The following is a 17,525-nucleotide window of genomic DNA, read 5'->3' as shown; positions in this document are numbered from 1 at the left end:
ACCGGTTTGTCGATTCGAGCTTTTTTTCCATCGAGTGCGTCCTCCCTTTGTTGCTGCACGAGTTTAATTTGTAATTTCAACCTTTCGTTAAACTTTCTCTTTATCCGTCCGCGATCCTCTTATTCTTCTCTATCTAATTGCATAATTTCGAGCTTCAAACAATTTCGATTTCTGAACTGGATCGCAAGAATTCCTTTATTAATAAGGAGAAACCAGCTTCGTTCGTCTGGCAAATTCCCTTTGGATCTCCTTTGCAGCCATCGTTATCGGGAAAGGCGAATCCAAGCACTCGAGAAATTCCACCAGCCTTTTCCCATATTCCCAATCCGCCAACCTTGAGTGCGTCCTTTCTCGAATCTGCTGTGTTTCCTCCGTGAATCGACTTCCGAGCTTCGCGTGCTTCCGTCTTCGACCGACGAATTGCTTCCTTCGCCTGCTCTATTATCTTCGTCTTAGCATTTAAGTAACTTTGCTGGAATTAGCGATAGGAACAGGTTAGAGGCGATCGATCTGTTCAATCGCTCGGATGATCGTTTCACATTCTTCTTTGATAATAATGCAGAAACTTTAGATACAGTCAATAGATTATTGTCATTTGTAACTTCCTAACGTTCGAAGAATCTAATCCTTTTCTTACATAGGGAAATAAATTTGATCGAAAGCTATAGGAAATGTAATAACGGCCTTTAACAAGGCTTGAAATATTTATACAGTTCCACATTTTCATGGAGCATGATTCATCCATTATTATTGAATATTACTACGACCACTTTACTCTGAATATTTGTAACATTTTATTGCAATACATAGCACGCATTGCCCGCGTTAAATTTCCCAAATGCATAAACATCCGCAGTCGATTAATCATTTCATGGCGTAAACAAGCATCTCCACCTGAATCGGAAGTTTCAATCGCCCCCTGCCCAACCCTCCTCCTATTGTGCAACAACCCCCATAGCTCAATTTCCCGCACAGATCGAGCTAACCGAAAATAATGACTGCTAAAAAATCCACTGCTTACTCTTCGTTTGGCCAGTGCTGCTCAAACGTTCCATCGTTCTATCAAGCCCTATCCCTAGCCACGTCCTATTAGCCACTCACGTCTATCCACTAACGATAATTCAAGCAGCAACAAGCGTCGGATCGACCTTAACGATCAGTCTCGTCACGTAACACCAGGGATAAATCAAACTCTTGGTGAAGAACTGGCGATGCTGGACCCTTTTCGCCTCTCTCTAGCTCTTTCTCGCCCCGAAGCACGGCGAAACACGGCCGTCCATCCCCACCGGCGCCGAGCTACCGGACCGAGGCAACCCCCTCCCCCTGAGCACGCTGCTGTCTCGGCTGTCCTGACGAGCGGAACCAGTCGCAGTTCGAACCCCGAGGAGACCGACCGAGGAGCTTATATCCTGGACGTCGACAGCAGGCACGACGCTGATGATCGTGCCGAAACTCTTGGCCATGAGCCCGCCCTCGGAAGCATGCAGGTGGGTGGCCTATGTTCCACGTTCGTCCGAGACTCCTCGTGACGCGAGCTTCTCCGATCGCTGTTTCTACGGGCTTCTTTTGGATGAAGTTCAGGTGCATAGGGGTGGAGGGAATGTTTCCAGGCGTTCGAAATTTGTTTCGTAATATCTCGGGTGGAGGTTTTGGTATTTTCTAATTTTGTTTCGTTGCTAATTGAGGTGCGCGGGTGAATAGGGATAAACAGGATGGAGGATTTCGCGAGTGCTTCGAGATTTATATCGAAGTATTTTATTATTACCGGGGGTTGCAAGTTTCGTCGTTTTGTAATTTTTTTTCTTGTAATTACGAGTAAGATTATTACAAGCAATTACACGTAAATTTTCGGAAGCTTCAAGTGCGGTTTTGTAATATGTTATCGTTGCTAAGGTGGAAGCTTTGGTATTTTATAATATTCTTTCTTTTATAGTTGAGCTACGTGTGTAGAAATACATAGGATTAAAAGTTGCCACGAGCGCCTCGAGATTTATAACCGAATATTTGATTACCACTGGCTTGAAAGTTCTGTTATTTTATAATATTTTGTTTCCGTGATTGCGATCCGCGTGTATGGATAAAAGCATATAGGAATTTTTCGAGAGTTTCAAGTACAGTTTTGTAATAAATATTTTATCGTCGCTAGGGTGGATGTTTGAGTATCCTAAAATTTTATTTCTTTTATAGTTGAAATGTATGTCTGTGAATACTGGTAATCAGGATTGGGAATTTTTCGAGGGAAAGTCTTGTGTTGCGATATTTTATTAAAACTTCAGGAATTTCAATATTATAATAATATGATCGTGGTGGTTTAGGTGAGATGAATATAGCGATGAATTTTTATTTAAATTTCATCGGTACAACGCTATGATTCAGTTTGCACATTTTTTGTTACTTTCAACGCGATTTCGTGGTAGATAATATATAAATTACGAAGTGCTCAGGACATTAGAGCGGCTTGAATTAAATTGTTAATTATTTAGGGTTAGCTTGATACGAGCTGTCTCGTGTTTGAGACAAGTTCCCCTTCGTCGAGTTCGCGGAGAAAGTTCAGAAGTTTGTTCGAGTTTGTCGTTTAGTATCGTTGCTCGTTTTCCACCCTCGATTGTAATCTCATTATCCTGCAGGGTTAGGGTGAATTATCTTCCGTTGAACCATGAGACGCCTCTCGACCAGGTCTGGAAAGTTATTTTCTAAATATTCTTTTCGAGGATATTTATTAAAAGCACTCGGTTACTTTCCTTTGAACCCTTCAAATTCAAAATTGTTACAAAAGAAGTAGATAATTCCAATTTTTTAACCGATTCAACTACGCTTTTCAAAAAAGAAGTTGATAACTTCCATTTTTGCATCCTTTCGAATAAACCATCATTTCAATTTTCAAATTTGTTCAAACGCACTAGCCATTCGAATTTCAATTTTCAAAGGAATAGATGGGTTATACAAATTTTCATATTTATTCAAATTCGCTAGTCGTCTGTTTAAATAACAAAATCTTCTGCTTCTCGCGGATCTCGCATCTTACGTAATATTTATTTTTAGAAATTTCGTATCCTCGAAGAACAAAAAATATAATCGTACCTTTTCAATAGCGAGGAAGCTTGAAAAGAAAGCTCCCGGAATTTCCGCTCTCATTGCCTCGATTCATATCGAGAAACTCGTCTAATTTCCGAAACAAGTGTGCTAACAAGTAACAGCGACGAAAGGAATGAATTTCCAGAGTCTCGATATCCTGGATAAAGCTGGCTGTGTAAAAATTACGGTGAAGCGGGGAAGTGTCTTCGATAACGACGTCCTTCGATCGGTTCCCTTGACTTCCTTTCAATTCCCGGTCAACGTTGCACAGATTTCGAATGAAAGAAACACTAGTTCGTCGTGGCATAATGAGACCCTTCGCCATTTTCGACGACAAACGAGCGAAATAGCGTCGATGTTTCGCGTTTCTTTTCAAAACCTTCCAGCCGTTGATGCAGGGTTGTACGTAATGATAACTTTAATTAATTTTTTCCGTGGTATTTTCGTCAACGACACTGTCGTATACTATCAAATACTTTTAGAATTATCGCGAAAAGAAAAATATATCTGTATATGTATTGTTATACAGGGTGGTTGGTAACTGGTGGTACAAGCGGAAAGGGGCTGATTCTACGCGAAAAAAGAAGTCGGAAATATAGAATAAAAAATTTTTTTTTTAATTTTTCCATCGAGAAAACGATTTGCAGTGAGATCCGTTATAACGAGACGCGATAAAGTGCACGCGTACCGAGCGAAAATTCAAAGTCGATTTTCTCGAAAACAAAGCCTCGAACGAAAAATTTTTATTCTATATTTTCGACTTCTTTTTTCGCGTAGAATCACCCCCTTTCCGCTTGTACCACCAGTTACCAACCACTCTTTATATATATTACTCGCTTTTCTATCTTTTCAATTGCTCATTCAACTATTTATTCATTTTTATTAACGGGAAGAATGAACGAGAAACTATTGCCTTTGAAATAAAAATTAGGTAATTCGGTTACCAGCAAATTCTAATTGCGATGATATCTTGCCCTCGTACCGAGAAACCAGTTTTGAAATCGAAACCTCTCGACAACCTTCTCGTCCTCGATTCAAAGGGCAAAGGTTTCGATTAATTTACATCAGGTAACCCTTAACTTTTCCACTAACGTCACATCAATCCGTTTGATGATAAAGTTTGCCGACAGTTTCGTGTCAAAATTAGTAATCGAGCAGCAACGATTTTAATCGTTAAGCTATGGAAATTTCATTTTGTCCTATTTACTGTTACGCGAACTCTTTGATAATAAGAAGAAAAAAATGATTCCAGTCGGTGATATTCGACGAAAGAGAACGTGCATGTCCTTTGGCCAACGGTTAAAGATTAAACGAAAGGGTGTTACTGTGTACACGCATGGAGAGGTACTGTGCGAGAAAAAGCAACCCGCTTTTTACCTTTCCCTCATCGACCGTGCCATGTCAAGGCCGAACAAGGCAAGATCTTTCAGTCACGGTCACGAACGTTGTCGTGCGTCTGTAGGACTCGCTCTGCAAATCATTGGCCGCGATTATGGCATCGCCTTTCAACCCCTGGTTACCTGCCTGCGAGAAATTCTTAATGGACTGCGCGAGTTGTCGCTAACAGCTGAGCATTTGAATCGCTCCTTCGCTGCTAGCTGCTCGAGATAATTTACTAATTAAGAGAACATTTCTTTAAGAGCCGGTAGAGTGTTGAAAACGGTAATTAGTTTAAGAGAAAGGGAGGGGGCAGTTGTAGCTAGAAGTCGATGACTTCAATAAATAGAGAATGTAGTCGATTAATTGAATTTTTCAAAGAAATGTTTCCATCATAAATCAGCGTTGTGTTTTTCAAAAATTTTCCAATATTGTGTGCATTCTCTGCATTTTTGCACCTTTAGATTTTTTATAAATGCATAAACACGCGCGGTCCAATTATAACTAAAATACGAATAGTATAATATCGTATTTTTCGGGATACAAAAATTTTTTATTTACCTTTATACGAGTACCTTTAATATCGTAACAAATATTCTGTTTAAATTGATACCGGCAGCGTACGAAATACGAAATCGATAAACGAAAGGGGAGTACGAATGAATGCACTGCAAATGTAGCCGCGTAATTGCAATATGAATTGCCATTATAAAATTGGGCCTTCGCTTTGTAAGCGAACGAAGAATTGTTCGAGCATGATGGGATGTTTTATTCGTTTTGTATTGTTTAGTCGATCGTGAGACTCGTCGAACGAGTTTGCAACCGAGTAACATATTTAAAAATCCAGGCGAGTTTTACCTAAGATACTGTCTATTTAAAATTCGACGAAGCACTTTGCCAAACGACTTGACATCTACATTTTTAACGCTAAAACCAGAGTGCTCCAGCGGTTAATTCGTAATGTTTCATATCAAAATGTATAGCTTTAAAACGATGCATTTTTAGAGATTCGAATGATTTTTGGTAAAATACAGTAGCACTGTATGATATGAAACATAGAAATCGGTCGTTACTAATGAGGATTCGTTGGAATTTTTCAGCTCGACCGAGATGTCCGACTAAATGATATTTATCCGCCAACGAATTCTTCTCTTCCTATATAGTCTTAATAATAATAATATTTCTTTCTTTATCTTCTCGATCTTTTTCTGTTAACATATTAAGAAATAATGACAATAGAAAGAGGTAGTCGTAATTAGAGAATATACAGGGTGATTGATAACTGGTAGTACAAGCGGAAAGGGGGTGATTGATAACTGGTAGTACAAGCGGAAAGGAGGTGATTCTACGCGAAAAAAGAAGTCGAAAATATAGAATAAAAATTTTTCATTCGAGGTTTTGTTTTCGAGGAAATCGACTTTGAATTTTCGCTGGGTACGCGTGCGGTACGTTATAACGGATCTCACTGTAGATCGTTGTCTCGATGGAAAAATTAAAAAAAAATTTTTTATTCTACATTTTCGACTTCTTTTTTCGTGTAGAATCACCCCCTCTCCTTTCCACTTGTACCACCAGTTACCAACCACCCTGTATATTTATTTATACTTAACACACGCATCACATTCGTAAAAAGTTTTTGTGTGGGTTCAAACACATTCATGAATCACTGTAGGTGACGGTACGTAAGTGGCTATAACATACTGTACGTGAAGAAAATTCTCTATTCGTTAGAAATACGTAAAAAAATATACGAGCAGAAAAGAATGCATATTTCATCTCTTTTCATACTAGCGTCGCGTCGGGTGTTTGGACATTCCGCATCGTGTTATATTTTACGCAAAAAGGATTTGGATCGCAGCCAGATTGCTGTTTCATTCAAATTCTGTCGCTGTGCTGGCCGCAAATCCGGCTTGTACGCTAAAAATGCCACGAAATTTTTCATAAAACCGGTTTCAACCACTGCGCACAGAACAATACAAAGAAACTCGTTCCCCGATTCTACCTCTAAATACGTTCTCGTTATTCAGCAAATGTTTGCACTAGAAACTCTTCTATAGGATAACAATCGACAGCTGCTAAACATTCTTCGTCCGATATAAGCCAAACTCCAAAACTTTCGTGTCACTGACGATACATAAAATATGATGTCAAAATGTTTAGCGAGCAGTAAATAAATTCCTTAAGAGACCTCATAGGCTTCGAAAGGATCCAATAGACGTAGTCAATTTCATAGCTATCGTTCTTAGACGCGCATAGTGATTCGCGAAAATATTTGAACATTTGCCATGGAAAAGTTTTATAAATCTTCTTAGTACGTGGTTAATTTTGTAAAGTGAAATTATAGGACATTTGAAGGAAGTACATACGATCCTCTTGATAAATAGAAAATCAGAATAGCCGCTACTATCGTATAGAACGTAATAGTTGATGTAGACCGTCAAAGGAATTTCTTCTAAGGACCAATACAGGAATTAAAAAGTTTGTAGTGGTTTTGTAAATTTGAGATGCGATACAATTCCGAGGAAGTCAGTCGATGAATCTTTTGTTTATATCTCGTTCTCGTCTTTTATATCCAAATACATTCGATAATCGCTGTACCATTTTTTATGGTTCTTGCATTCCGAGCTGAAAATTTAGCAGACAATCCTTTACGAACTCGCAGGACGAATCCGAAACTTTTATCGTAACATTCTCTTCCGGAACAGGTAGTTCGTTTCTTTCCAGCGCCTTTCATGTTTCTTTATCTCCTCTTTTGTTTCTTTCTTACACGTCCACGTTGCCTTCCGTGGAATGGGAAAAGCTGTAAAAGAAGCGTCCAGCTTCATTAGCTTCCTGATTGCGTTCTATCGATCTGCATTCGCATCGCTTGTCGGACCGAGCGGCTTTTTTTACACGAGGTCGGACTAATTATACGCCTGTGGAAAAAAACGCTGAACAGGATAAAAATGAACCGATAAATTTACGTTATAATCCCATTAAATGTCGCTGCTCAGAATCGCTCGTCGCGTCGCGGCGTCGTGAATCGCTCTCATCGTCCAGCGAACTCGTAGAATGACTGCACAATGTACGTATTCCAAAATATGGAGAAACAGTGTTATTAAACAGTGAATGTTTATTCAAATTTATTATTTTCTAAATTTATTCATTTGATTTTTTTACGATGACAAGAGTAAATAAAAATTCAGATTTCCCTTACAAACGAGTTATCCGCTAGTTAAGGATTAGTGCTACGAAAATATATTGTCCCATACACTTTTCGTTTTAATTACTTTCATACAGGTTTCATACTTGGATCGTTGATAACGATTCTAACTTCAATAGGAAACTTTTTCTCTCCTTTTATCGATCTTTTATCGCATAAGAAACTTTCAGTAAGCTTAGTTTAAAAATGTTCGAATAAGTGCGCATTCGATTATCGAAATGTGATCGATAGGTAAATAATTTTCCCGAAACAGTAGAGGATCCGCTTTTACGTTGGCGATATCGAGGAGCAAGAAACGAGGAACATCAGAGGACAGAAAATTAAACCAATACTAAAACAATAAGAAAATAACCATCGAAGTAGAACTGATAATTTTCCCTGAAACGTCGAGGGTTTTTCGAAATCGAATTGCTTGGCGGTTTCTCGCCATGACGATATCCACTACTGCCAAGGTCGTGAAAATGACGCAAAAGTGAATAATGAAAATGACGTCCAAAGGGCGAGAATCGGATTGTGCCCTAAGAACACGAGGCCGCTGCTTTGAACTTTGCACTTTTATTGTTACACCGCGATAAATATTATCTAGCGAAGAATTCTCGGCCGAAAGCTTCCTACGTCATCGTGTTACAAAGATACGTGCGTGTTAGCGAGGCCTTCATCGTGCCAGTTGTAAACAGGCCTTAATAAAAATCCGATCGAGTATATCGCGGCAAGACAAGCTATACCCGGTCGAAGACTTTCCAACTTATGCTCGAGTTCCGTGGTTCAGGAAAATTCTCGAAAAGATTTCTCTGTTCGCGTCAGATGCAATTATGGATTATTAATAACGATATCGTCAATTAAACTTTGATATTCTTAGCCACGCACGAACCACACAGACTGATATACCGTATCGGGTATCGAGTTAGATTAAAGAACCAGTTTCCTCCACTCATACACGCGTGAAATCTTCGATTTCTCTATTGTGTTTGAATTAAGTAATTGCAATTTCTCTTCTTCCTGGAGATAGTTTTAATAAAGGTGTCTGGTTAATTTAATTAGCCATCCGGGTAGTTGTAATTTATAGGTGAAATCAAGATCGCGAGAACCTACTTTGCAGGGAAAATAAACGAGAAATATCCTTCTCCATTCGGTTCGACGCTATTCTCGGGTGCGAGGAGCGTCGAAGATTGTTTAACGTTGCTGCGATCTTCCTTCGAGTTCTCTCGAGACGATCGGAAACACGGAACGAACGCTTCTTCGATTCTTGATCGAGTTTACCGATTCGTAAAGCCCCTCGTACGGTTTGTACTACACTTTTCGGTAGCCAAACATCTCTGTTATCTATCTAATCTAATTATTTGTACACGTGTCTCTTTCGGTTTACTATGAACTATTTGCAGGGAGTTGTATCGCTTCTCACTTACTGGAATTTACGGAAAAACGTCTAATTCCTTTTACCAAAGTTTCTCTTCTTTTTCACCAATTTTACTTCTCGATTTGGAAACATGTGATATATTACGATAACACCTTTACTTATGCACGTGCCTCTGCCTTGCGAATAGTCGGTAAACGTATCAAACGCGATGATCGTCGGCGATGACCGATGAAACAGGTCAAATATCGCTGGAATCTACGCGAGCCTCGCATGGAACTCCGTTCTCAGCGTTCGATCGCCAAATCTCCTGTATTTCCGTATCTCTAACATCTTGTCGCTTGATATTTTCTGATATTATATCACCTGGCTCTTTCTGGCCTGTAGTAACAAGCTCGTCGATAGATGATGCGTCGGTGAATAATTAGCAGGTGCATCGATCGAATTTTCATGTTTCCAAAACGGCCATCAAAGGCGAGGCAACGTAGGCAGACGATCGAATTGGAACGCTTTCGATGAGCGGACAATGGAAATAACACAAAGCCTCTCCTTTTGTAAACCGATAAGCCGAATCGAGCTTTAGTTCTGTGAGCAGCAACTTCCGTAGAGATGAAAACTTCGTCGATCGTTCGTTCGTGTGTGCAAACAAAGTAATAAATCCAATATCCAGCATTTTTCGAAGCAAATGCAATCTTTTATTGGTCTTAATCTTCTCAACTAGAATTTTGGTGCAATTTTTGTACTGTTTCGATTGCGATATTATTGTAAATTTTGTAATGAAACTGCTTTTTCTTTCATTTTAATTTACTTTGACTAAATACGTGTATAATGTTTTGAAAAAGCTACGTATGTTTAAAAATGGGATGACATAGTTATTTGAAAGATTATTCCTTGGAACTGTCTGGAACATGGTCAAATTACTCGCGCATTCATACTTGATTGCCACATTGCCCTATTTCAATTTGAAATTTTGTCAAAAATCCAAGACGTTTAGCGAGATAATCAGGACAGAGAATATAATACGTAAAGAGTACGAGTTTTACTGAAACTCTAAAAGAGGAAAAGGTAAATGCGATGCAAAGATTATTAAACATGTGCATTTATAACACCTTAGCAACTAATGAACATCGTTATTGCTATACGAAAGTGGCAACAGTGAAAGCTAGAGTGGAGAACTAATCTTTATGGTTATTCGATAATCATCGATTCGTTTGCAACGCGACGAGTAAATGTAATCTAACGATCGACACAATGAGAGCATATGGTGTCTTCGGTGAAATTTCCGGAAACGTCCTTGCATAGACTATATCGTGCAAAATCAATTCGAACCAGTGACAGCACTCGCGTGATGTAAATGCAACGTGCATAACGCGGTTGTGTGCACGACTGGAATAGTATCTGGGAATAGCGTTATCAGAGCTTGAGCATGATTACGTCAGATACTGAGCAGATTCGTACACGTCGTGAAACGCTTGAGATTCTGATGTTCTAACTGCTAACATTAAACAAGCAAAGAAATACTTAAATAATCTTGGTATTATATTCTACAGAAATTATTGACTTTATTACTCGGTCGAATTTTTCTAAATTTCGCTAAATTTTGTCTAAGATCGCGCCACTTCAAATTTTCCATAATTGCAGATACGTAATTCGTATTCGATAAACAAGAAATAGATTTAAAAGTAACGCGGTCGTTGGTTTTCGTATCGCTGGATACAAACAAACAATTACCATTTGGCAATCGATGATGGATTTCCTCGTACTTTTTATAATCCACTATCTTCTTCTATGAAGTTTTCTATTCGAATTTTTGAAACCTCCGATAGCGACAGTTTCTGTCGTTTTGAACTTAACTTTCAGAAAAATCGTATTACTTGCAGGATCGTCTAATACAGGGTGGTTGGTAACTGATGGTACAAGCGGAAAGGGGGTGATTCTACGCGAAAAAAGAAGTCGAAAATATAGAACAAAAATTTTTTTTTTAATTTTTCCATCGAGACAACGATCTACAGTGAGATCCGTTATAACAAGACGCGATAAGGTGCACGCGTACCGAACGAAAATTCAAAGTCGATTTTCTCGAAAACAAAGCCTCGAACGAAAAATTTTTATTCTATATTTTCGACTTCTTTTTTCGCGTAGAATCACCCCCTTTCCGCTTGTACCGCCAGTTACCAACCACTCTGTATATCACGAAATAAATTGGATTATAATAAATACTACTCCGTTGATGCTCTTCCTCGCGATCTATGTTAAAAATTACATAATCTTATTGATCAAAGTCTGGAACCTATTAATAATTGTTGCTGGTCATAAAGGGAAAGTGAATATTGGACAAACAGTAACCGTGTCTCGTTAAACAGAAGCCACTGAGAGAGCTGGGCCGATTGTGCCTGAGTACGGGTGAGCAGAGCAACGACGTCGTCGCGGAAGTTTGCACAGAGCCTCGTGGCGGACTTCCATTGCTGCAGGTATGGCCGAGCGACTCACCGAGGGGCGAGGCCGACGGACAGGCACAGGCATTCGTGTTTCCGGATGTCCAGGAAAACGTCAACGACAGTGGCATCGAGTCCATACAGGTAACGTGATCGAAACAGCTGAGGCAAGCGTTACCCAATGATTTTCAGATCCTTCAATTTCTATTTTAGTATTGTTGGCAGATAAAATGCATACAGTTGCGTGTAAAAGTTTTTGGCAGAGATAGATTTTCCATACGATATTCCAAAAATATATAAAATATTGTAAAGAGTTTTAACTATAACGATCAGAAAATTACGCTACTGCGAGTAAAAATTTAGAAAATATGGATTCGGCAACAGATTCGTTAACTACAGAATTGCGACGTGTGATAATAATAAACAACGAAATTGTAGAATTCAATGGACCAAAAGCTAAATCGTAAAATTCTACGAATCACAGAATTCGTGGAATCATAGAATTCGAAGATACCAACAAGTTACACGATGTATCAAATTACGTAAAATTCAGTAGCAACGCTCACTAAAGTATACGATTTCATAAAAATAGAAATCAAGTTATCCGACCAATTCTACATCAGCGATCACCGAGTCCGAAAAATCGGTATAACAATAATTACCATCGATAGGCTTCAGCGCCCGAGTTTCGCGACATTCTAAAAAAATTTCATAGAAATAGCCAAACTGTAACGACTTTGTTCGTACGATTGTCGGAAAAGGCGTCGCCGTCTCCGTGCGGTGTAGCCAGCACTAGCCCAGCCACCACGCCTCAACAATCCCGGCGCGCCAGTCTACTCCATCCGGACCACGCTCGACTGCAATTGCACCATTTGCATCACAATCACCATAATTCCGGGATTAAGAGTCCACCGACGCCAGACAGAACGTCCATCGACGAAGAACCTCCGCTTCCGCCCAGTCCATCGAGCTCGACTACCAGCAGTCTGCGTTCGATGCCCAGTTCTGCGAATGTACAAATGCATTCGCAAGATAGGAGACGTAGTAGCAGGTAACAGTAGTATTCTTTTCTTTCGATAAGCTAAGGGCCTGTCTCGTTGATTTTTCAACGAAAATTACGTTTATTAGAATACGTCGAACATTCTAAAAAAAAAAAATAGTTAAAACAAAAAACAGCAACTCTGATCTTCGAGAAGATAAAACTTTTGAAATACAACCGGTTCTCGTAACAACGAGCAAAGGATGCAAAATTCGAACTTTCGTATCGATTGAACAAATTCAAAGACAGAAAAACGATGACTTAAATCTCGCCTAATTTTACGTGAACTACTATAATACGAAGTTTCTCTGTAATACGAAGAAATTTTCATTCGTCCGACACATGCCATAAAAATGAACTATGACGAACCTTTTACATAAAGAAGAAATTCTCATCGTCGCATAACGGAGCTCGCGAACTTGGTTGAAATACCATCTCATTCTCGCTCTTGCTCGAGCGATCTGCATCCCAAGATAAGTTGATATCAACGATCGTTCGCGTTCCAGACGCGTCACGGTCTCGCTTATAAAAAGGAGAAAAACCCTTGGACGTGTCTGTTCCCGATCCGTGAAATTGCCGGGAGGACGGGGCTAGAAATAATCCCCCGGGCTGATAACGGTCTGACGTCGATCTTGACTCGTGTCAAGGCGCGACCCTGGTACCATGCAAATACGAACACGTGTGCGGTTACCGCTCTCCTTTTCATTTATGCATCCAGAGATATTAATCGTGGCCGTGGTATCCGGGTGATTTGGCCGACAGCTTGCTTTCACACGGAGGCGGAAATCGTCGGGATTTCGTCGCGCCCTTCTACCTCGAACTCGGAACTTTCAAAGGTGAAACCTTCGCCGAGTCACGCTGTGAATCGATTCGACGGACTGACGTTGCCTTTTTCGTTCGAGTATTTTTCAGATATGACGTGTTGGGGCTAGATTCTAAAATAAGCCGAACGTCTTAGCCCTCGAAAGTACCAAACACAGTTATTTCTATTGACATTCGCAGGCCGCTTTGTATATTTGTTTGTAACAGCGATATCCAACCAGTCGTTATTTAAATACATCACAATGCCTATCGTAGTTAATGGAAACATAGATTCTGTAACAAGCGATGAACTAACTAATGGCAAAAATTTCAGATTGTAAATATATTTGAACGAGCAAATTACGTGCGATAATTTTATATAAAAAGAAACATATATCTACGATCTGTTGGAAATAGACAATATTAAATTTTTAACGCAATCTGATTCTATATTTCTTCAGTATTTTCCCCACTCTGTATATTCCCGTTAATGTCACTGCTAATTTATTTCGTCTCTTCGGTTACAAAACAACCATAATACCAATTCATTTGACACAACCTCCTATCAACTATCTTCCATCGCGTAATCAAAAATTTCTATTCCAATCAACAGGTACAGCATGTTCGACGCTCTGGACTTGGAGTACGCCCTCTTGAGAGCAGCAGCCCGTGGTTCCGTGGGTCCTTATTCTCTGTCGGAATCCCTGCACAAGCTAACCTTTACCCAGAGCTTAGCATTTCCTGCGCTGGCCCGGGGTCTAGCTTCGAAACAGAGCGTGCCAACCAGGAGACCGCAGCAGCACACGGAAAGCGGGTTGAACGCGTTCGCGAAGGTGGTCACCGCTCTGGTCTTGGTTCTCGTGAGCGTGTTGGTGTTCGGTGTGGTGTACAAGTTCGTGAGAACGTGAGGATGGCTGCTGGTGCCCGATCGACCGGCTGGCTCCACGCAGGAGTTCGATCGACCGGGCACCAGTGACGCCTTCGACCAGTGACTCGTTCGGCCGATTTATCAAATCGTTGTCCAATCAGCTAAAAGCTTATCGATTTCCGAATACATCGGGGACCGAGTGTATCGTAAAATAACGATCGAGTATTCAACGATAGCCACTGAATATGCGAGTAAAATTTGAACTTACGAACGAAGTTTGAACTAAAGTTCAAGGAAGATAAATCTTCGCGCGTTGTTTGTTACGGGGCCTACCTTGAAGAACTATCTCTAGTCGAATAGTCGAGATCATTGTTGTCAACGTTGGTTCGCAATATCGTGGAATACAAACACGAAAGTGACGCGATAGTTGAAAATAGAACGAAACGAGGAAGCTCGGCAGAAAACAATATACCGGAAATATAGATTGCTTGGATGTCGAACGCGCGAGTCAGATGGCTAGGGAATTTCCCAGGGAATAAAGAAAGGCGAACAGAATCACGATACGGCGCTGAGAATTTTACGACACCGCTAACAAGCATTTTTACCGGTGTACGACGCGATCGTTCGCTGCGGCATTTTCATGCGGGCAAAGTGCGTGTGCGAATTACGACTGTGCAAATCGGTCGATGTAACATTTCCATTTTCTAAATAAAAATCTCCCTTTTTGAATAACGAACGGCTACGTTCGTATATAAGTAAGTAATTAGCTTGGCAAATTTTATAACAGCGAACTTTCTACCAAGTTATCGAAATTTATCGAACGCTTTGAGTTTATGGCAGAACTTTATTTATTCCAACGGAATTTTAGTTAGCGCTGGATCAAATAGACTAACGCTGTCGTTTATTCGAATATCAACTTTGATTATTTGAAGGAGAAATTGCGGAAGAAATTGAACGAGACGTTGTAGAATTAAAGAAGCTCTATTACAGTCATCTATGTAGCGTAGCGATCGAACGAAATATATCTTTAAATATTAAAAATTAACCTACAGTTTCCCTAATCTCTATTTGAATAAGTAAAATTATAGGAGATTCTACTATTCGTGAAATATTTGTTCAAATGAATAAAGTTTTGCTGTGAACTTTGAAACCTTGTTCGCGTGCGAAAATATGTCACAATGTACGAAGCAAGCGCGCGTTAATTGGATACAAATCCGTGACTCTTCAAGTGCTTTACACGATTCTATCCCGATGACAATCGCTCCGACATTTAGACCGTAGTTTTAAGAGAAATCGCGGCCGAATTCCTCGCGAAGGATTTCAAACTCGCGGAAGCGCTCGATATAATCGACGCGCCAGCATGTCGCGAACGCGACCGCGAAATTATCGAGATGCTTCTTCCGTCTCGTACGCTAAATGTCACATTAAATACAGCCCGTTCGAGCGTTTCATCGCTATTGAACAGCGACTTGATGTGAAATTATAAAACGTCAGAAAGTTGTCCTCTTGCGTCCCGTCGAGGCGTGCACTTTCGTAATTAAAATGTTCATTACACAAATTTGTATACGTCGTTCGGTGCTGTATTGATTTTATGCTTGTGATTTAAAATTCCGTTTGATTTATCATAGAATTAAAAATTCTCCTATTTCGTACGCAATTTAAATTTTCTTTTCGATCGAATAGGCTACGTCAATATTGGCGACGTTTAAATCGAAAGATTTATTCGACCTTCGTATTCAACGCTTGAATTTTACTCTTTTAGGATGACATTTTTTGGAATTAAAATTTCTACTTATTTTTAGAATTTAAACGCAGAGGAATAAAAAGAAAGGTAGAATATAAATGTTTCGAAATTTTTGTTTCGAGTTATTACGTAAAGGTTAGAAGGATTTTTCCTGTTTACGTTCTCGCCGTTTTACGTGGCATATTTGTTTTATAAGGTTTTAAATTGTTGTCCATCGTTAACAACACTCTGTAGGAAAGTACTGAAAGTAGTATCCAATACTATTTTTTCATTTAAAGGTTGCTATAATTCTGACACAACCCGTATAATTCCGTGGAAACGTATTTCGTTCACGCCTCAAGATAAAATGCAGAGAGAAACCTTCCTTCCAGGCTTACAGATCGTCGACACTTTACAAGATAATCGTGAAACATGTGTACACGTATATTCTATATAAAATACATATTGTAAATATACACATATACAAGTATTAACCAAGGAGCGCGTTTGATTCCTTGACGTTGTGTTGTATATTAAGCAACGAAGTTTCTAAGGTAATCGTCGCGTTGCAGGAAAAAACGATGTTGTCGTCTTTTTTTTTTTTTTTAAATGTAAAACATTAAAAATGTATACATCTATGCGTACCGTGCTACGAAGTAAAAAGGAGGAGAGACGAGAAAATTTCTACCTTAATTGAAAGTTCTAAGACTTAATATAAAGTCTTAATAAAATTAGAATCTGTCAAAGAAAAGAGAATCTGGTCAATTTTCAGAGGAAATATTTTTTCATGAAACAAATGGAAAAAAAGTGAAATCGTTTCGGATAGAATAAAATAAAAAAGAAAAAATCTCACTTATGGCAGGATGATCACGGTTCTTGTCGTCGTAGAATGTAAACGTAAAATCGATATAACCGCTGTAATCGTTTCAGTTCTGATTCTGGAAAAGATTCCTTTTCCGAGAGGAGGCTGTTTTCGTCGATCAATCGCTTCGTATTGTACAAAACTTTCGAATTTATTCAAAGTGACATTCTAAATAAAGTCTTTTCCAATAATTCATCCGATCATTTTTATTCCTCAACATCGACAATCGTCTTATTCGTTGACACTTTGACTGCCACGTTGGTCGTTGGTGACCGGAGCGTTTGAACTTTTTACAATTGTAAAAATTGAATGAAAATTGACAGTTAGGGCATTTTGAATATAACCGATAAATACAAGATACTTTGAAATAAAAAGTGTCCCATTGAGCGATTAAACATTTTTATCGGAACATCGATAAAAAGGAAAATGAAAACAAATCTTGCATCAAACGGTACACTGTGTTTGCATCCACATCTTTGAGGGGTAATCAACGAATATTATTTTAAACACACCTTAGAAAATAATCGTAAATGCTGCTTTATGATCGTATAATTGAAGTTAGAAGTGTGAACATACCTTACTATTATATATATATATGTCGGGTTTACATTGCAATTAGGATTAGGGGCGTGAAACGAATCGTCGTTTGGTTTACGCATTGTCGATAAGCAATAGAGAAGACATTGACTAGTGCAGATACGATTATTATAGGATTGGACAAGGAACCGTGGTAATTAGATACTCGAGAAACTAATGACAATGATCCTAGGCTCAATAACGAATCCGCGG

The 17,525-nt window shown here is 39.3% G+C and overlaps 1 protein-coding gene and 1 long non-coding RNA gene across 2 annotated transcripts; one reads left to right on the top strand and one right to left on the bottom strand.

Moving 5' to 3' along the window:
• Positions 1-1,329: 1,329 nt before the first annotated feature.
• LOC138190207 (uncharacterized) lies at positions 1,330-16,927 on the top strand. The gene is made up of 4 exons (XM_069132839.1): positions 1,330-1,487; positions 11,372-11,587; positions 12,205-12,494; positions 13,897-16,927. The coding sequence occupies exons 1-4, from the start codon at positions 1,482-1,484 to the stop codon at positions 14,189-14,191; spliced, it is 807 nt and encodes a 268-aa protein (XP_068988940.1). The 5' UTR covers positions 1,330-1,481; the 3' UTR covers positions 14,192-16,927.
• LOC138190208 (uncharacterized) lies at positions 8,344-11,447 on the bottom strand. The gene is made up of 2 exons (XR_011176233.1): positions 11,355-11,447; positions 8,344-9,389 (listed from the first exon to the last, which is right to left on the bottom strand). It is a non-coding gene; the product is annotated as an uncharacterized LOC138190208 (long non-coding RNA).
• Positions 16,928-17,525: the final 598 nt, after the last annotated feature.

This window comes from Bombus flavifrons, chromosome 3, assembly GCF_040668555.2.
Source record: "Bombus flavifrons isolate JBK064 chromosome 3, iyBomFlav1_principal, whole genome shotgun sequence".
NCBI lineage: Eukaryota > Metazoa > Arthropoda > Insecta > Hymenoptera > Apidae > Bombus > Bombus flavifrons.
Note: the sequence above shows the minus strand (reverse complement) of the source record. Positions and strands in the feature narration are given on the sequence as shown.

Bases quoted from the DNA above. Each gene is read 5' to 3' on its own strand.
- LOC138190207 (XM_069132839.1), top strand. The intron at 11,588-12,204 runs GTAACGTGATCG...TTGTCGGAAAAG, and splicing joins GTGGCATCGAGTCCATACAG to GCGTCGCCGTCTCCGTGCGG. The intron at 12,495-13,896 runs GTAACAGTAGTA...TCCAATCAACAG, and splicing joins GATAGGAGACGTAGTAGCAG to GTACAGCATGTTCGACGCTC.